The sequence below is a fragment of the Lutra lutra genome, chromosome 5, assembly GCF_902655055.1.
Source record: "Lutra lutra chromosome 5, mLutLut1.2, whole genome shotgun sequence".
Lineage (NCBI taxonomy): Eukaryota > Metazoa > Chordata > Mammalia > Carnivora > Mustelidae > Lutra > Lutra lutra.
This window is the reverse complement of record NC_062282.1, coordinates 79301819-79318514: the sequence shown is the minus strand read 5'-3', so window position 1 is coordinate 79318514 and position 16696 is coordinate 79301819. Positions and strand designations below refer to the sequence as shown.

General features: G+C 43.6%; 2 protein-coding genes across 2 annotated transcripts; both read left to right on the top strand.

The window, feature by feature from the left end:
- The first annotated feature begins 54 nt into the window (after window positions 1-54).
- HARS1 (histidyl-tRNA synthetase 1) lies at window positions 55-16598 on the top strand. Its single transcript, XM_047730502.1, has 13 exons — window positions 55-223; window positions 505-594; window positions 8004-8123; window positions 10929-11024; window positions 11670-11795; window positions 12446-12553; window positions 12704-12802; window positions 12997-13090; window positions 13282-13409; window positions 13502-13744; window positions 15420-15536; window positions 15711-15857; window positions 16185-16598. The coding sequence occupies exons 1-13, from the start codon at window positions 134-136 to the stop codon at window positions 16254-16256; spliced, it is 1530 nt and encodes a 509-aa protein (XP_047586458.1). The 5' UTR covers window positions 55-133; the 3' UTR covers window positions 16257-16598.
- LOC125100352 (quinone oxidoreductase-like) lies at window positions 2809-4228 on the top strand. The gene is made up of 2 exons (XM_047730509.1): window positions 2809-3130; window positions 3284-4228. The coding sequence occupies exons 1-2, from the start codon at window positions 3020-3022 to the stop codon at window positions 4010-4012; spliced, it is 840 nt and encodes a 279-aa protein (XP_047586465.1). The 5' UTR covers window positions 2809-3019; the 3' UTR covers window positions 4013-4228.
- Window positions 16599-16696: the final 98 nt, after the last annotated feature.

Genomic DNA, 16696 nt, shown 5'->3' with positions numbered 1-16696 from the left:
GGAAGTGGTTGTTGCGTTCGGCGGAGGCTCTCTAGGCGTACGGGCCAGTGACTCGATAGCCGGAAGCTGTCCGTGGTGAGGCTGCGGTAACGAAGGCTGATCTAGACAGCGTTCAGTGCCGGTTGGCCGCAGTATGGCAGAACGTGCAGCACTGGAGGAGCTAGTGCGACTTCAGGGAGAGCGCGTGCGGGGCCTCAAGCAGCAGAAGGCCAGCGCTGAGCAGGTGCGACCCAGGTGGCAGGGGAGAGGCCAAAGTTAGGGCCAGGGAGGACATAGAGCTGGGTGGTCTGCATAGAAGAGAGATGTGGGAAAGGGGACCGGGCGGGGAAGGGAGAAGCAGGGCCTGGTTGAGGATGTGGGCGGGGTAGGACCCGAGAGAAGCAAAGCTGGGCCTGGGGAGAAAAATGTGCCTCAAATTCTGATGAGGGAGGGATACTGAATGAATGGCCGAGGAGAGGAGGGAGTGACAGACGTGATAGCTCAGCACCTACTTTACGTCCACAGATCGAGGAGGAGGTGGCAAAACTACTGAAACTCAAGGCACAGCTGGGCCCTGATGAAGGGAAACAGAAGTTTGTGCTCAAAACCCCCAAGGTAAATATAATTCCTTTAAGGAGAAAGCCCCTAATCCCACTCCCAAGGGTGGATGCCCCTGCTTCCTTGAACAGTTGTTCTGGGAGCTGGGCTGAATTGGAGTCTGAGTCATTCTGGGATAGCAAAGTGATGGCAGAAACTAGACCAGCTGGGTGCTTAGGGGAGTATGCCAGCTACTGCTACTCCTTCTTTCATTAAGTAAATATTTACTGAGTGTTTCCTAAGTGCCTAGCACCATAGTATGTGAGTATGCCATGGTGAACAATATAGCCTGCCCTCATAGAGCTTACATTCTACTGAAGGAAACAGATTTAGGACAGATAATCCCACTCTTGAATATGTAATTATAAATTGTGATAAATGATATAAAGGAATGATAAGCATTCTCTGAGACAAATAAGAACTAGAGCGTCTGAAAAAGCCTCACAGAAGTGATATACTAACTGACTAAGATGAATGGGAGGTAGCCAGGGGGAGAGCATGAGGAAGATAGGTTCGGGTACAGTATGGAAATCCTGAAGGAGAAAAGAACGCTGGTGGTTTCCAGGGACTAGAAAAAGACTTGATTAGTAGACCCAAATATACAGGAGAGTAGAGTGGAGTGGAAATCCGTTGGAGATTACTACCGTGGTCTCCTCCTGGAGAGGAGGAGTTCAGATGTCATTCTTTGTATGTTCTATAAGCAGAACTATTTACCATTTCATCTAGGTTCCCTTGGCACTTCATATATATATATCTACTATTGTATTTCTTGGTGACTTTTATAACATAGTTTATTTACCCTGAGAGTCTGAGACTGGTGTCTGGAACTGAACAGATAATTCAGTAAATGTGTGTGAAATTGGACTTCAAAGGAGAGGGGTCTTCCTTGTGTTAAGGTGTCACCTTTTTAGGTTCATTCTTTGGGCTCCTAAATTAATTGAGCTATTCCTTTCTACACACAACTAATTTCAGAGGTGAAAGAGACAATGTAAAGTTACAAAGATTATCAATAGTTTTTCAAACTCTTTACTGAAAAATTAATGGGGAATTTGTGACAGATCAGGCTGGCCTTACTAAACCCAATGATCAATCTTAACATCACTAAAAGTAGGACATCCAGACATTATGTTTCTCCTGATGTGATGCAATAAGAAGTACACAGCACCACCTATGAAATATTCTTGCTGGGGCGCCTGGGTGGCTCACTGGGTTAAAGCCTCTGCTTTCGGCTCAGGTCATGATCCCAGGGTCCTGGGATCAAGCCCCACATCCGGCTCTCTGCTCAGCAGGGAGCCTGCTTCCCTTCCTCTCTCTCTGCCTGCTTCTCTGCCTAGTTGTGATCTCTGTCTGTCAAATAAATAAATAAAATCTTTAAATATATATATATATATATTCTTGCCAAGAAAAATTGAACCTGAATCTAATCAGGCCTTTTGACCTACCAGTTTACCAGAAATATGGGAGATGGAGGAATGTATTAAATGACACATTGTATACACTGTTAATGAAATCCAGAATATGAAAAGTTCCTTAGGACAAATTATTCAATTTTCTTAACAAATAAATGACATTTTTTTAAAAAGGAAAGGAAACTGTTGTGGATTAAACAGATAAGAGACAAACAAATACAGTGCATGGGCTTCATTTAGAATCTAATTCAGGGGCACCTGGGTGGCTCAGTGGGTTAAAGCCTCTGCCTTCGGCTCGGGTCATGATCTCAGGGTCTTGGGATCGAGCCCCGCATCAGGCTTTCTGCTCAGCGGGGAGCCTGCTTCCCCCTCTCTCTCTGCCTGCCTCTCTGCCTACTTGTGATCTCTGTCGGTCAAACAAATAAAATCTTAAAAAAAAAGAATCTAATTCAAACAAGTCAACCCTAAAATAGTATTCTTGAGGCAACTGGGGAAAATTAAACACGGCTTGGTTATTAGATGATATGAAAGGGCTGCTGTTTGTTTTGTTGGTTGTAATAAAGGAAGTTTAGTGTTTTGGCTTTTTTTTAAACCTCCTGCTTTAGCGAATGACAAATATTTAGGGACAAACTGATAGGATGTCTGGATTTACTCTAAAATATGCCAGGAAAGGGGCGCCTGGGTGACTCAGTCGGTTAAGCCACTGCCTTCCCCCCAGGTCATGATCCCAGGATCCTAGGATCGAGCCCCGCATCAGGCTCCTTGCTCAGCAGGGAGCCTGCTTCTCTCTCTGCCTCTGCGCACCACTCTGCCTGCTTGTGCTCTCTCTCTCTCTCTCTCTCTGATAAATAAATAAATAAACAAACAAATAAATAAGTTCTTTAAAAAATAAAATACTCCAGAAAAAAAAAGTTGGACCTTAGATAACGTAAAAATAGCAGACACTGATGGTTATCAAAACTGGGTGATACCCTTTTTCATGGAATTTGCTAGCCTTCGCAGGTTTTGCTTCCCCATTCTAGAACCGGATCACCATGGCAACTGGACAGAAGTTGATGAGAGCGATTCGAGTTTTTGAATTTGGTGGACCCGAAGTGCTGAAACTCCAGTCGGATATGGCAGTACCAATTCCAACAGACCATCAGGTTCTAATCAAAGTCCATGCATGTGGTATAAACCCAGTGGAAACATACATTCGTTCTGGTACTTACAGTAGAAAACCACTCTTACCTTATACTCCTGGTTCCGATGTGGCTGGCATAGTAGAAGCTGTTGGAGATAATGTATCCACTTTCAAGAAAGGTGACAGGGTTTTCACTACTAGCACCATCTCAGGGGGCTATGCCGAGTATGCTCTGGCAGCCGATCACACCGTTTACACGCTACCAGGAAAACTGGACTTGAAGCAAGGAGCTGCCATTGGTATTCCCTATTTTACTGCTTATCGAGCCCTGCTCCACAGTGCCCGTGTGAAAGCTGGAGAAAGTGTTCTGGTTCATGGGGCTAGTGGAGGAGTTGGACTAGCAGCATGCCAAATTGCCAGAGCTTACGGCTTAAAGGTTTTGGGCACAGCTGGTACTGAGGAAGGACAAAATATTGTTTTGCAAAATGGAGCCCATGAAGTGTTCAATCACAGAGAACCTAATTATATTGATAAAATTAAGAAATCTGTTGGTGAAAAAGGAATTGATGTGATCATTGAAATGTTAGCTAATGTAAATCTTAGTAATGATTTGAATCTTCTGTCATATGGAGGACGAGTAATAGTTGTTGGCAGCAGAGGTCCTATTGAAATAAACCCACGGGACACCATGGCAAAGGAATCTAGTATAATTGGAGTTGCTCTGTATTCATCAACTAAGGAGGAGTTTAGGCAATTTGCAGCAGCCCTTCAAGCTGGAATGGAAATTGGTTGGTTGAAACCTGTAATAGGTTCTCAGTATTCGCTGGAGAAGGTGGCCCAGGCTCACAAAAATATCATCCATAACAGTGGAACTAGTGGGAAAATGATTCTTCTCTTAGAATGACTAATTCTTTCATGTCTTCCTAATGTAGTTAGAGGGTTCCTACCCCAGTTTTACTCACACTACCTTTGCTCTAATCAGCATTTGTTGGATTCAGTGAGTTTCTCATGTTAAAAAACAAGATTTATCTTTAGAGATGCAGTCATTGGAGTACAATTTATTTTACAGCTCACAATATTCTTTACGCCTCCCGCCTGCCTTGAATCAAGAAGTCATTATAGGGCGCCTGGGTGGCTCAGTGGGTTAAGCCGCTGCCTTCGGCTCAGGTCATGATCTCAGGGTCCTGGGATCGAGGCCCGCATCGGGCTCTCTGCTCAGCAGGGAGCCTGCTTCCCTCTCTCTCTCTCTCTGCCTGCCTCTCCGTCTACTTGTGATCTCTCTCTGTCAAATAAATAAATAAAATCTTTAAAAAAAAAAAAAAAAGAAGAAGTCATTATAGTAGGAAGTAGAATGTCAGTAGTCATTTGGCATTGGGTACATTACAGAAATGCCTGGTACTTGGTCATTAATTCCACACCTTTGACAAAAGCAAGTTAATTCAAAATGAGGCTGTGTGGTTTCCAAGCCTACTTGTTCTTATGAAGGTTCTTTAGTATCTGGTTAGCTCAGAACTGTATCATACTCTGAAGATTTTCTGGACTAAATAAGACCCCTTTTCTAAACTTCTCTCATCTGGATCTGCAAGTCTTTTGCAAGGGCAAGATAATGTCTAGAGAAATTTGTTTTTTAACAAATAGTTTTCCAGTATTTCCCCAAATATTAGCACATCCACTGTGTTGATGGTTGATTGCTCATTATCCATATATTCTGGGAAGAGGACAGCCTTACTTTTGGTGTAGTAAGATAGGTAGGTACGTAGTCTCCTGACAGATACTTCTTGATTGATTTGATTTTCAAACTAGATTTAGAATTATCTGTGTAATGGGAGTCATATGTTTTTGTTTAAATTAATAAACAAGTCTGACACATGAAAAAAAAAAAAAAAACTGGGTGATAGATAACATGGTGGTGTATGATACTCTTCCCTATAATGTGTGTTTGAAAATTTCTATACTATTTTATTTATTAAGATTTTTATTTATTTATTTATTTATTTATTTGACAGACAGAGCCTGATGCGGGGCTTGATCCCAGGACCCTGGGATCATGACCTGAGCTGAAGGCAGAGGCTTTAACCCACTGAGCCACCCAGGCGTCCCTATACTATTTTAAAAGAAAGTGAGATTATACTGGAGAGTTAGTTTCCACTTTAGTTTGTTGAAATGCGTCTCTTGATGTGTGATTTATATTAACAGAAAACCCAGTATCATGGTTTTTTATCATAAATAAATAAAATCTTTAAAAAAAAAAAAATCAGTTTTGCTTATGAATGTCCTTGATAACAGTAAAATTTGCTTATTTTATTGAATCTCAACCCTTGAGTACTCTCTTTTTTAGTATTCTGTGTGATGAAATGGCAAGAATACAGAAAGCACTTCTGCTGCATTCCAGAGCAGGAAAAACACTTGTGCTATTGCATGACTTTAAGCTACCTAGCTACTGTTTTCACAGAACATCTTTTTTTTTTTTTAAGATTTTATTTATTTATTTGACAGACAGAGATCACAAGTAGGCAGAGAGACAGGCAGAGAGAGGAGGAGGAGGCAGGCTCCCTGCCGAGCAGAGAGCCCAATGCTGGGCTCAATCCCAGGACCCTGAGATCTTGACCCGAGCCAAAAGCAGAGGCTTTAACCCACTGAGCCACCCAGGCACCCCAGAACATCTTTTTTATTTGAAAGAAAAACTGAAAGACGAACTGCAGTTTTAAAGATTTGGATAATGAATGAAGTGACCTTTGTCACCTCAAGGACAACATCTGACAATATTTTTTGCCATTGACAAAATTCAAGCATTCAGGTGAAAGTTAGGATTTTAGGGAACTTCTATCTTTCCCCATCATGTAGACAGCTTCCCAATCTAGTAGTGACTTTCCCAATGAGATCTGTGTTGATATTAACAAAGGTGTTTTCTAATATAGTGAAGTGTGTAAATATTTAGAAGATCTGTATAATTTATCAATGACCCAGTGTTTTCCACATGACTGATGTATAACGGTATAAAATAATACATGGGTAAAAGATTCATTCAGAGTACAAGATGGAGTAATCGATATCTGTAAAATTATGGTAAAATATATGTGACATGAAATTTGCCATTTTAACCATTTTCTAAAGATTTTATCTGTTTATTTGAGAGAGAGAGATCCCTGGGAGGAGGGGTGGGCAGAGAGGGAGAGGCAGATGCTTAACTAATTGAGCCACCCAGCCACCCCTTTTTAAACCATTTTGAAGCGTACAGTGTGGTGGCATTAAGTAGGTTCACACTGCATTGTTGTGCAACCATCACCACTATTCATCCCCAGAACTTTTTTTCATCATACCAAACTGACATTCTATACCCATTAAGCAGTAACTTCCCCCTCTACCCTCCCTCCAGCCCCAAGGTAACTACTGTTCTACTTTCTGTCTCTGTGAATTCTGGGTACCATATATAAGTAGTGTATTTTAATGTAACAGTGTGAAAAATTCACTGATGTAGTTCCTATTCCACACTGCAACCAATCTTTAAGAAACTACCATTTTTTGGATTTTGGTTTAGTTTAAGAAGATTATCTACAGTTAGCTAAAAAGTTTATTAAAATATTCCTTCTTGGGTACTTGGGTGGCTCAGTCAGTTAAGTGGCTGCCGACAGTTCAGGTCATGATCCCAGGGTTCTGGGGTCCAGCCCCATAGCAGTCTCCCTGCTCAGCAGGGAGCCTGCTTCTCCCTCTCTCTCTACCTGCTGATCCCCCTGCTTGTGTGCATGTACTTACTTTCCTCTCTGTCTGTCAAATAAATAAAATCTTAAAAAAAAAATTCTTCTTTTACAATTACACATCTTTGTAAGGCTAGATTTTCTTTATGCAACCAGAACAACATATCACAACAAAATTGAATGCACAAAGCATATATAAGAACCCAGTTGTTCTCTGTTAGGCCAGATGTTAAAGATTTGCAAAAATGTAAATCAGCGTTACCCTTCTCACCAAATTTTTTTGTTTTGGGAAGTAGTTATAGTTTCCTAAAGTGTTATTTATGTTAACGTGTAATGGATTTACTATGTGTTAAGTGAACTATAAATATTCTTAAATGTTCACAGTTTTAATTTCTAATGCAATAAACTTTGATTGGTATAATCCACTTTGGGGTCCTTAATAGTAAAAGTTTAAAGAGGTCCTGAGACCAAAGACTTGAGGGTAGGGTGTAAACACCCAGATTAGAAGCTCTGATCTGGAAGGACAGTGTTATTATAGCCCTGACTGCCACGAACCTGCTGAGTGGCCTTAGGTAATGATTTAACTTCTCAAATATCCTGTAATTCATCCATAAAAGGAATCTGCCCAGCCTATGTCATAGGGTTATTAGAAGCAGATTAGAGAATAGTATTTATTATAATTTAGTATTTATTGCTAAGTAGTATTAATTAATTAATTAGCATTTATTATTGCAAATAGTATTAGAATTTTTTTTAAGTTATGCTGGGGATAAGTGTTACTTATAAACTTTGAAATTCAACTAGCTAAGCCAGTTTGAGTTGGTTATATACCTGTCATCAGGTATGTGTTTTCTCATAGGAAGGGAAATGTTCTGGTATCATAGAAAAAGAGTTTTTAGGAAAACTTCTCAGAAAATAGTGTTCTAAAAAAGAAAGAAAGAAAACAGTATTCTAAGAATTCTAGAAGATAGAACCACACTAAAAAGGGGATGGAATTTAGAAGGGTGTTAGCAAATGGGTGTGATAATTACTAGGGAATTGTTTGTGCTTACTTTACAACTCCTAGCCCATAGGAAAAGAAGTTTGGGGCAGTGCTTATATCTGTCATCCTCGAGGTCATGCTTTTGTATTTTTGACCTGAATGTTTCCTGTTTGTTTTTAAATCCCATCCCTGGTTCTTTGGCCAATTTGGACTCCAAGGGTACAAGAGACTACAGTCCCCGGCAGATGGCTGTTCGGGAGAAGGTGTTTGATGTAATTGTCAGCTGCTTCAAGCGTCATGGTGCAGAAGTAATTGATACGCCTGTGTTTGAACTAAAGGTGAGGGATTGGTAAGGAGAAATTGGGTGGTGGGAGAGTGGATATATAAACAACAAAGAAGATGGTAAGAGAGTGAGAGGTGTCTCTCCTGTTGGGGACAAAGACCAGAATTTTCTCCAGTGAGAAGGGAGGCAGGCCTGGTTTAGAAGGAGAGGCCCTGCTTTTTATTTGCTGTGGTCATGGCTGATGGCTTCCAAAAGAGGGCCCTTGTTAGAGGACGTTGTTATGGTCCTGTCTACAATGAATTCCCTGGTACCTGTTCTTGAGATGTTTTTGAGATACATACAAACCATATATATAAAGAATAAATATGTAACCAGTCTCCTGTTGATGGACCCTGAGATTGCTTCCAGTTCTTTACTGTTAAAAAAAAAAAAAGACTGCATCACTCCCTGTTTAAAACCATTACATTTATAACAAAATCCAAACTCTGCTTATGCTTACAAGGCCCTACATGATCTGGCCATTGCCTTACTTTCCCACCTCATCTTGTGCTATTCTTCCCTTTGGCCCCAGTGCTACTCAGGTCTTCTTTCTATAAATGGACCATTCTAAATATGTTTGGGTTTTTTTTTAATTTTCTTGATTTTTTTATTAACATATAATGTATTATTAGCCCCAAGGGTACAGGTCTGTGAATCGCCAGGCTTACACATTTCACAGCACTCACCATAGCACATACCCTCCCCAATGGCCATAACGCAACCACCCTCTCCCTATCCCCTCCCTCTAAATATGGTTCTGTCTCAGGGCCTTTGTACTTGCCCTTACCTCTTCTTGAACTCCCTCGCCCCTCTTTGTTTGACTTTAATTTCAGATTAAAGTAGAGATTAAAGATTTTAATTTCCGATCTCAACTAAACTGCCATTCTTCGAACAGTCTTCTCCAACTATTTTGTCTAAAGTATCCGTTGTCTATCACATTGACCAGTTTTATTTCCATTAGAGCAGCTATCACTAATTGAGCTTATCTCTTAATTTGTTTCCTTGCCTTAGTGTACTGCCTCTCTCTTCTCCTTAGTAGGAAAGATCCATGAGGGTGTGGACTGTATCTTGGTCTTGTTCACTGATGTATATTCATTGCTTAAGAACAATGTCTGGTACTGGTGGTCATTCATCTGCAGGGTGAATTCACAAAAATGAAATTGCTGGATCAAAAGACTGTACTCATTATTATTTACCAATTCTCTTGGTTTGCTGGGGCTTCCAGAACAGAGTACCACAGACTGGGTGCCTGGGTGGCTCAGTGGGTTGAGCTGCTGCCTTCGGCTCGGGTCATGATCTCGGGGTCCTGGGATCAAGTCCCGCATCGGGCTCTCTGCTCAGCGGGGAGCCTGCTTCCCTCTCTCTCTCTGCCTGCCTCTCTGTCTACTTGTGATCTCTCTCTGTCAAATAAATAAATAAAATCTTTATTAAAAAAAAAAAAAGAGTACCACAGACTGGGCGGCTTACACAGCAGATTTAGTGTCAGGAGGCTAGAAGTACAAGATCAGGTGTCAGCAGGATTGGATCTTTTGGAGGACCATGAGGGAAGGATCTGTTTCAGGCCTCACTCCTTGGCTGTAGATGATGTTTTCCTAGTGTCTTCACATCATCTTCCCTCTGCCTGTGTCCAATTTTCCTTTTTTCGTAAGGACATCACTTATATTGGATTAGGGCCCACCTTCACTTAGCTTAACTACCTCTTATTAAAGACCCTGTCTCCAAATATAGTCACATTCTGAGGTTACTGGGGGGTAGGATTGCAATATATGAATTTTGAAGGGGACACAGTTCAGCCCATAATACCGACCAAATATATGAATGTTTCTAATTCTAGACTGGGAATTTTCAGGCTTTTTAAACTTTTCCAGTCTGGTAAGTAAAATATGTTATCACCTTATTGAAGCCATCACATGATAAGAACTACTATTTCAGTTTTGCCTTTTGACATTGTTCAAACTTTAAGCATCATAAAAACATTTCATTGATCTAATAATCCAATCTTAGGAATTAATTCTCAAAAAGGTATATTCCAAAGGAAAAAAACTATACTGAAGTGTATTTATTGAAATGTTATGGAACTTTGTTTTTAAATAACCTAATCAACTGACGGTGGAACACTGGGAAGGAAAGAAATACAGAGCTGCTTCTCACCAAAGTATTACTCAGCTTTTAAAAATAATACTTCAGGGGCGCCTGGGTGGCTCAGTGGGTTAAAGCCTCTGCCTTTGGCTCAGGTCATGGTCTCAGGGTCCTCAGATTGAGCCCTGCATCGGGCTCTCTGGTCAGCGGGGAGCCTGGTTCCTCCTCTCTCTCTGCCTGCTTCTCTGCCTACTTGTGCTCTCTCTCTGTCAAGTAAATAAAATCTTTTAAAAAAAAATTTTTTTAAATAAAAAGGTAATACTTAAGCTGTGTCACAAAATGGAAATGTGTAAAAAAGCAGAAAATGAACTTTGCATGTCCTTTCAATTATAGTTAACATCAAATACATAAGCATTGAGATAGAGAGCAGAAGTATAGACAGGTTGCAGTCAGTCATGTTAGGATGGTGGGGTTTTGTTTTAAAACTTCCTTTTAGGGGCACCTGGGTCACTCAGTGGGTTAAACCTCTGCCTTCAGCTCGGGTCATGATCTGAGGGTCCTGGGATTGAGCCCCGCATCGGGCTCTCTGCTCAGCAGGGGGCCTGCTTCCCCCTCTCTCTCTGCCTGCCTCTCTGCCTACTTGTGATCTCTGTCAAATAAATAAATAAAATCTTAAAAAAAAAAAAAAACTTCCTTTTAAATTGTTATATTTATCATTGTGACCACCTTTGTATTTTCTCAGGAAACACTGACTGGAAAGTATGGAGAAGATTCTAAGCTTATCTATGACCTGAAGGACCAGGGTGGAGAGCTGCTGTCCCTTCGCTATGACCTCACCGTATCTTTCTAAACTTGGTCTCTTGGTACTTTGGATCAGTTGGTTCTCATTGGGCTGGGGCTATTTCTAGCCTCGGATTTGGGGATAGCCACACATAGGTGGGATTAAATATGATGCTTATGATCAGGGAACTTATTTCTTTAAACCAGGAATGGGACTTTAGCTAAACAGAGCATAGCCTTAAAAGTCTTCAGAATCCTGAGTGAGAGCTCAGCTTTATGTTGGGAACCAGTTCCAACTCAGTAATCCCTCGGCTCCAGAATCTCTCTCCCCTGACCTGTCCAGTGGACAGAGTTCTCTTTAATTGACCAACAGTCCAATTCCTTTATCTCCAAGCTTTGTCAGAGAATCATCTGCTCAGAAATCCTACATGGAAACCTTTCTCTGCTCTCTGGCATATCTGCCTGGCCCCCTCATATGCTCAGCATAGTCCAGGGGAGACACTAACCAAAGAGAGAGGGACCCTAACCTTTTTGAGACTTCTGCTGTGTGAACAAAGTTGATTCTGATGTTCAGAAATACTCTTAATCTTACAGGTTGTGGTTTTACTCACACACAGAGAAAGGTTAGACCCCAGCTTCTGTTGGTGGTGATAATCAGCTGCCAGACTGTATGAGGAGGGGCTTTCTCCTTAACCGTTATCAGGTTCCTTTTGCTCGATACTTGGCAATGAATAAACTGACCAACATTAAACGCTACCACATAGCCAAAGTATATCGGCGAGATAACCCAGCCATGACCCGTGGCCGGTATCGGGAATTCTATCAGTGTGTGAGTATGTGGGGCATGACAGGGAACTTGGCCCTCCCTCAATTTAGTAGAATCTCCTGGGTACTCATGGTGTCTTGAACAAACTGGATGCACCAGATAGTGCTAATCCTTAGATTACTTGAGTATTTTCATGTAGAGGATAGGGATTATTCTCCCCATTTTACATATGAGTAAACTTGCAACTCAGCAAGGTTAAGGGATGGTAGGGATAAGAAAGCCAAAGTCAGGCTTTGAACTCTTGGTCCAGTTTTCTTTATGTTAAACCACAGCGATTGGATCACAGCAAAGGATGGGGAGATTGGATTTGAAGTAACAGGTCATCCAGAGTGGTGGCAGAGCTTCTAAATAAAGAGAAAATTGTTAAGAACTAAGGCCATGTATTTGCCCCCACAGTGCTACGAGAAAATAAGGAAAAGTAGCTGAGTGAGATAATGAAGGAAAGTAGAAGGGAAACCAGGACTGGTAAGAGACCCAAGAATGCTGGGAGATTCTCTGGGTTGGTGCTCTGACAGATAATGAAGGTGGTGTTGTGTGCATGAGTGTAGATAGGCCTTTATAGGGAAAAAGCAGAGCTCCCAGTACCCTGTCTGTCCGCCTGACCCTTAAGACAGTTAAAACCCTAAGCACTGTACCTACGCATCTCCCTGCAGGATTTTGACATTGCCGGACAATTCGACCCCATGATCCCTGATGCAGAGTGCCTGAAGATCATGTGTGAGATCCTGAGTTCCCTTCAGATAGGCGACTTCCTGGTCAAGGTCAGAGCTGGATGGGTTTGGGAGGGCAAAGCCGGGCCTAGCTTCTCATAGGAGAAGATCCTCTGCAGAGAGACCAGTAGCCCAAGTGACCAAAACTGTTGATGGTCACACAAAGAGATTCTCTCCTCACTGTGCCTTGGGTCCCTGCAGGTGAATGATCGGCGCATCCTCGATGGGATGTTTGCCATATGTGGTGTTCCTGATAGCAAGTTCCGAACCATCTGCTCCTCAGTGGACAAGCTGGACAAGGTAATGACCTAAGCACTTCACTCTTTTCTCAGACCCCACCCTGCTCTGAGAAATGTAAAATGAGATAAGAAAAGGAGGATTAGCCCCAGAATGAAAGGCAACTTCTGCTCTAAAACTGCCCCCTCAGGAGGGCCCACACTTGCTCTGCAGTGGAGAACTACCCAGGAGTCCCTTACTGGTATCTGTCTGCCTAGGTGTCCTGGGAGGAAGTAAAGAACGAGATGGTGGGAGAGAAGGGCCTCGCACCCGAGGTGGCTGACCGTATTGGGGACTATGTTCAGCAGCATGGTAAGGAACAGACCCTGCCTCTCCAACAGCCATCAAACTGGCCTCAAACCTTAGGCCAAAACTGTGTGTGTGTGTGTGTGTGTGTGTGTGTGTACGCATGCAGACATGTGTAGTCTAGGCAAAAAGATAGAAAGCACCTCTACCTGTTTGCTCTTGTCAGTCAGTCTGGCTCACAAATGGTATCTCCCCAGGTGGGGTATCCCTTGTGGAACAACTGCTCCAGGATCCTGAACTGTCCCAAAACAAACATGCCTTGGAGGGCCTAGGAGACCTAAAACTACTGTTTGAATACCTGACCCTGTTTGGCATTGCTGACAAGGTGAGTCAGGCTGGGGTGGACACTATAGCTCAGCTCCGGGGTTTCAGGTCCTTGATCCTCATCTGGTACTGACTGTGCTCTTGTCCCCACAGATTTCCTTTGACCTGAGCCTTGCTCGAGGCCTAGACTACTACACTGGGGTGATCTATGAGGCGGTGCTGCTACAGACCCCAGTTCGGGCAGGGGAAGAGCCCTTGGGTGTGGGCAGTGTGGCTGCCGGAGGACGCTATGATGGGCTAGTGGGCATGTTCGACCCAAAAGGACGCAAGGTGCCATGTGTGGGGCTCAGCATTGGGGTAGAGCGGATCTTTTCCATTGTGGAGCAGAGGCTAGAGGTATGTCCTGGGGGTGCGCAGCTGGTGGCATGTGAGCTGTTTTGTTTTATCTTCAAGGGGGCAGATGGTACTGTTTTGGTCAAGGAGCATCTTTGGAAAGAAATGGAGAAAAGATGGTTATTTCATACCCCACTATAGGCCATCTTTATGGATCTTTGATCATTGTTTCTTCACAGAATCCTTTCTTCTGGGTCTCTGCATTTCCCTGAGCACTGTCAGAAGTCATAGTATATCCAAAGACCCAGATCTTTAGAATACAGAATGCTTGATATTTTACTATTCTGTGCTGGGCACCATGCTTAGTGCTTTTCATACGCTATCGGTAAAATTCTTACATACCCCTCTGAAAGTAGCTACTTTTATTTATTTCTAGACAAGGGAACTGAAGCATTACAGGTCACAGCTTGCCCAAGGTTGTGAAACTCTTTTTTTTTTTTTTTTTTTAAATTTTATTTATTTCTTTGACAGACAGAGATCACAAGTAGGCAGAGAGGCAGGCAGAGAGAGAGGAAGGGAAGCAGGCTCCCCGAGAGAGCAGAGAGCCCGATGCGGGGCTCGATCCCAGGACCCTGAGATCATGACCTGAGCCGAAGGCAGCGGCTTAACCCACTGAGCCACCCAGGCGCCCCAGGTTGTGAAACTCTTTAAGTAGCAGGGTCAGAATTCGAATCCAGGCAGTCTAAATCCAGAGTCTTGCTCCTAACTACTTTGATGTTCTTTCTAAGTGGTAAGCGTGTATCTGAGGCCTTGGGATCCTTCAGGTGGATATCTTCACTCTCTAGCCCCTAGAGTGACACCAGGGAAGGTCTCATGGCCTCAGGCACTCCTTTGCTGCTGCTCTTAACTGGCTGGTCTCATTTCATCCCTCGGGGAATTCTCCAGCAGTAATCATCCCAATGCTTCCATCCTTTCCTCTGGAGCGGAAACCATCCATGTTTCCCAGTTAAGGTCACTGTTCCAGTAGACATCTTATGTTGTTAAGAACAATGAAAATAGGGGCACCTGGCTGGCTCAGTTTGTTAAGAAGCTGCCTTCAGCTGGGTCATGATCCCAGGATCCTGGGATCAAGCCCCACATTGGGCTCCTTGCTCAGCAGGGAGCCAGCTTCTCCCCTACCTGCTACTCCCCCCTGCTTGTGCTTGCTCTCCCTTCTCTTTCTCTGTGCGAAATAAAATCTTACCAAAAAAAAAAAAATCTATGAAAATAGTTTTCCAGAAAAAGACAAGGGGCAGCAGAAGCATTGTCCCTTTCCCCCGTCCACCCACACCCTGGGTTGGGCCCTGTGGCCAAAGCATTAAATAGGCACAGCCTCTTGCCTGGGCAGACATGTTGTAAGTGGGAACTGGGTGAACTCACAGTATCGCTTCTGTGTGAATGTTCTTTTGGACCCTTAAGGTACTAGAAGGAGACAAGTTTTAAGTTATTGTACATAAATCACCTTTGCCCTTGCCCTACATTATCTGTTCTGGCAAGTCATAGGTACGAACCAGTCAGTTCATTTCTTAACATCTTCTAGGAGCTACCTTATGCCCCGTTGCTAGGGGAGAAGACTGGGCCCCTGTCCTGGTGGAGCTCATGCAGTTGGGTCTGATCTCTCAGTATCCTGACAACAGCCTGCTGTGTTTGCTCCTTGAAGGTAGCCCAGCTCTCTGACTCTTACCTGCCCCTTCCCCAGGCTTTGGAGGAGAAGGTACGGACCACAGAGACACAGGTGCTTGTGGCATCTGCACAGAAGAAGCTGCTGGAGGAGAGACTGAGGCTTGTCTCAGAGCTCTGGGATGCTGGGATCAAGGTAGAGGAGGCCAGCCCCAGGGTGGCAGCAAACTTGGGAGTGCTGGGAACAGACTAAATAAAAGCTCATCCATGGCAACTTCGGGTAGGAGAGCTAAAAGCACTTGGGCTCCAAGGAGGTTGTCCCTGAGGACAGTAGAAACCAGCCTTCATCTTCCACCCTTGTCCCCTGCAGGCAGAACTGCTCTACAAGAAGAACCCAAAGCTGCTGAACCAGTTGCAATACTGTGAGGAGGCAGGCATCCCACTGGTGGCCATCATTGGTGAGCAGGAGCTCAAGGACGGGGTCATCAAGCTCCGCTCAGTGGCCAGCAGGGAAGAGGTACGTAAGTAGGCAGGAAAGCTGAGGGATGGGGAATGTATAACATTTTGGCAGTCCATCCCCATTCAAGACCTGAGTAAAAGCCTGGCACTCATGTTAGTACCATCTCAGAAAAGACCAAAGGGTTAACCTGTTACTGTGGTCACGGTAGGGAGTCCCATCTCCATCTATATACCCAGTGTCTCTGGCTTCTCCAAGAAGCACTATCTTTTTGCCTGCATTCCAGCTCCCGGCTGAGCCAAGCCTGATGACTAGAGGAAGGAGTGGGTACTTAGGAGCAGTGGAGTCAAAGATACTCATACCACCTTCTCTCCCCATCCTGGCCAGGTGGATGTCCGAAGAGAAGACCTTGTGGAAGAAATCAAAAGGAGAACAAGCCAGCCCTTTTGCATCTGCTGAGTTGAGCAAACTATCAGCAAACTGGGACAGGCACTATTTGAGGCTAAGATGAGACTCTGCATATATACTTAAGAGCCTTGCACACTTCTGTTCTAGCAGGAAGACCTGAACAGTGGTCAGAACAGAGACTTTTTATTATGATTATTTTATTGGTAATCACGGACAAAAGTGGCCAGGTATTACACCATTTTTCCATAGGAGGTCCTGGGGGCTTAGTCCAGTCTGTGCTCTGGGGACCGAGCCTAAGAATAGTCGCCCCTGCACGACCCTAACCAGATGGAGGGAATGCTCCCCCCCCCCAAACAATACTTAAAGGTCCAATAAAATGACTCAACCACTGGAGCCTGCCTGTGTCACTGTTACCTGGTCCTGCCTTCGCTGTGGGAGCCTGGGCCTCCCATTCCAACGACTTGAGCGGTGGGAAAGTGGGGAGAAAGACT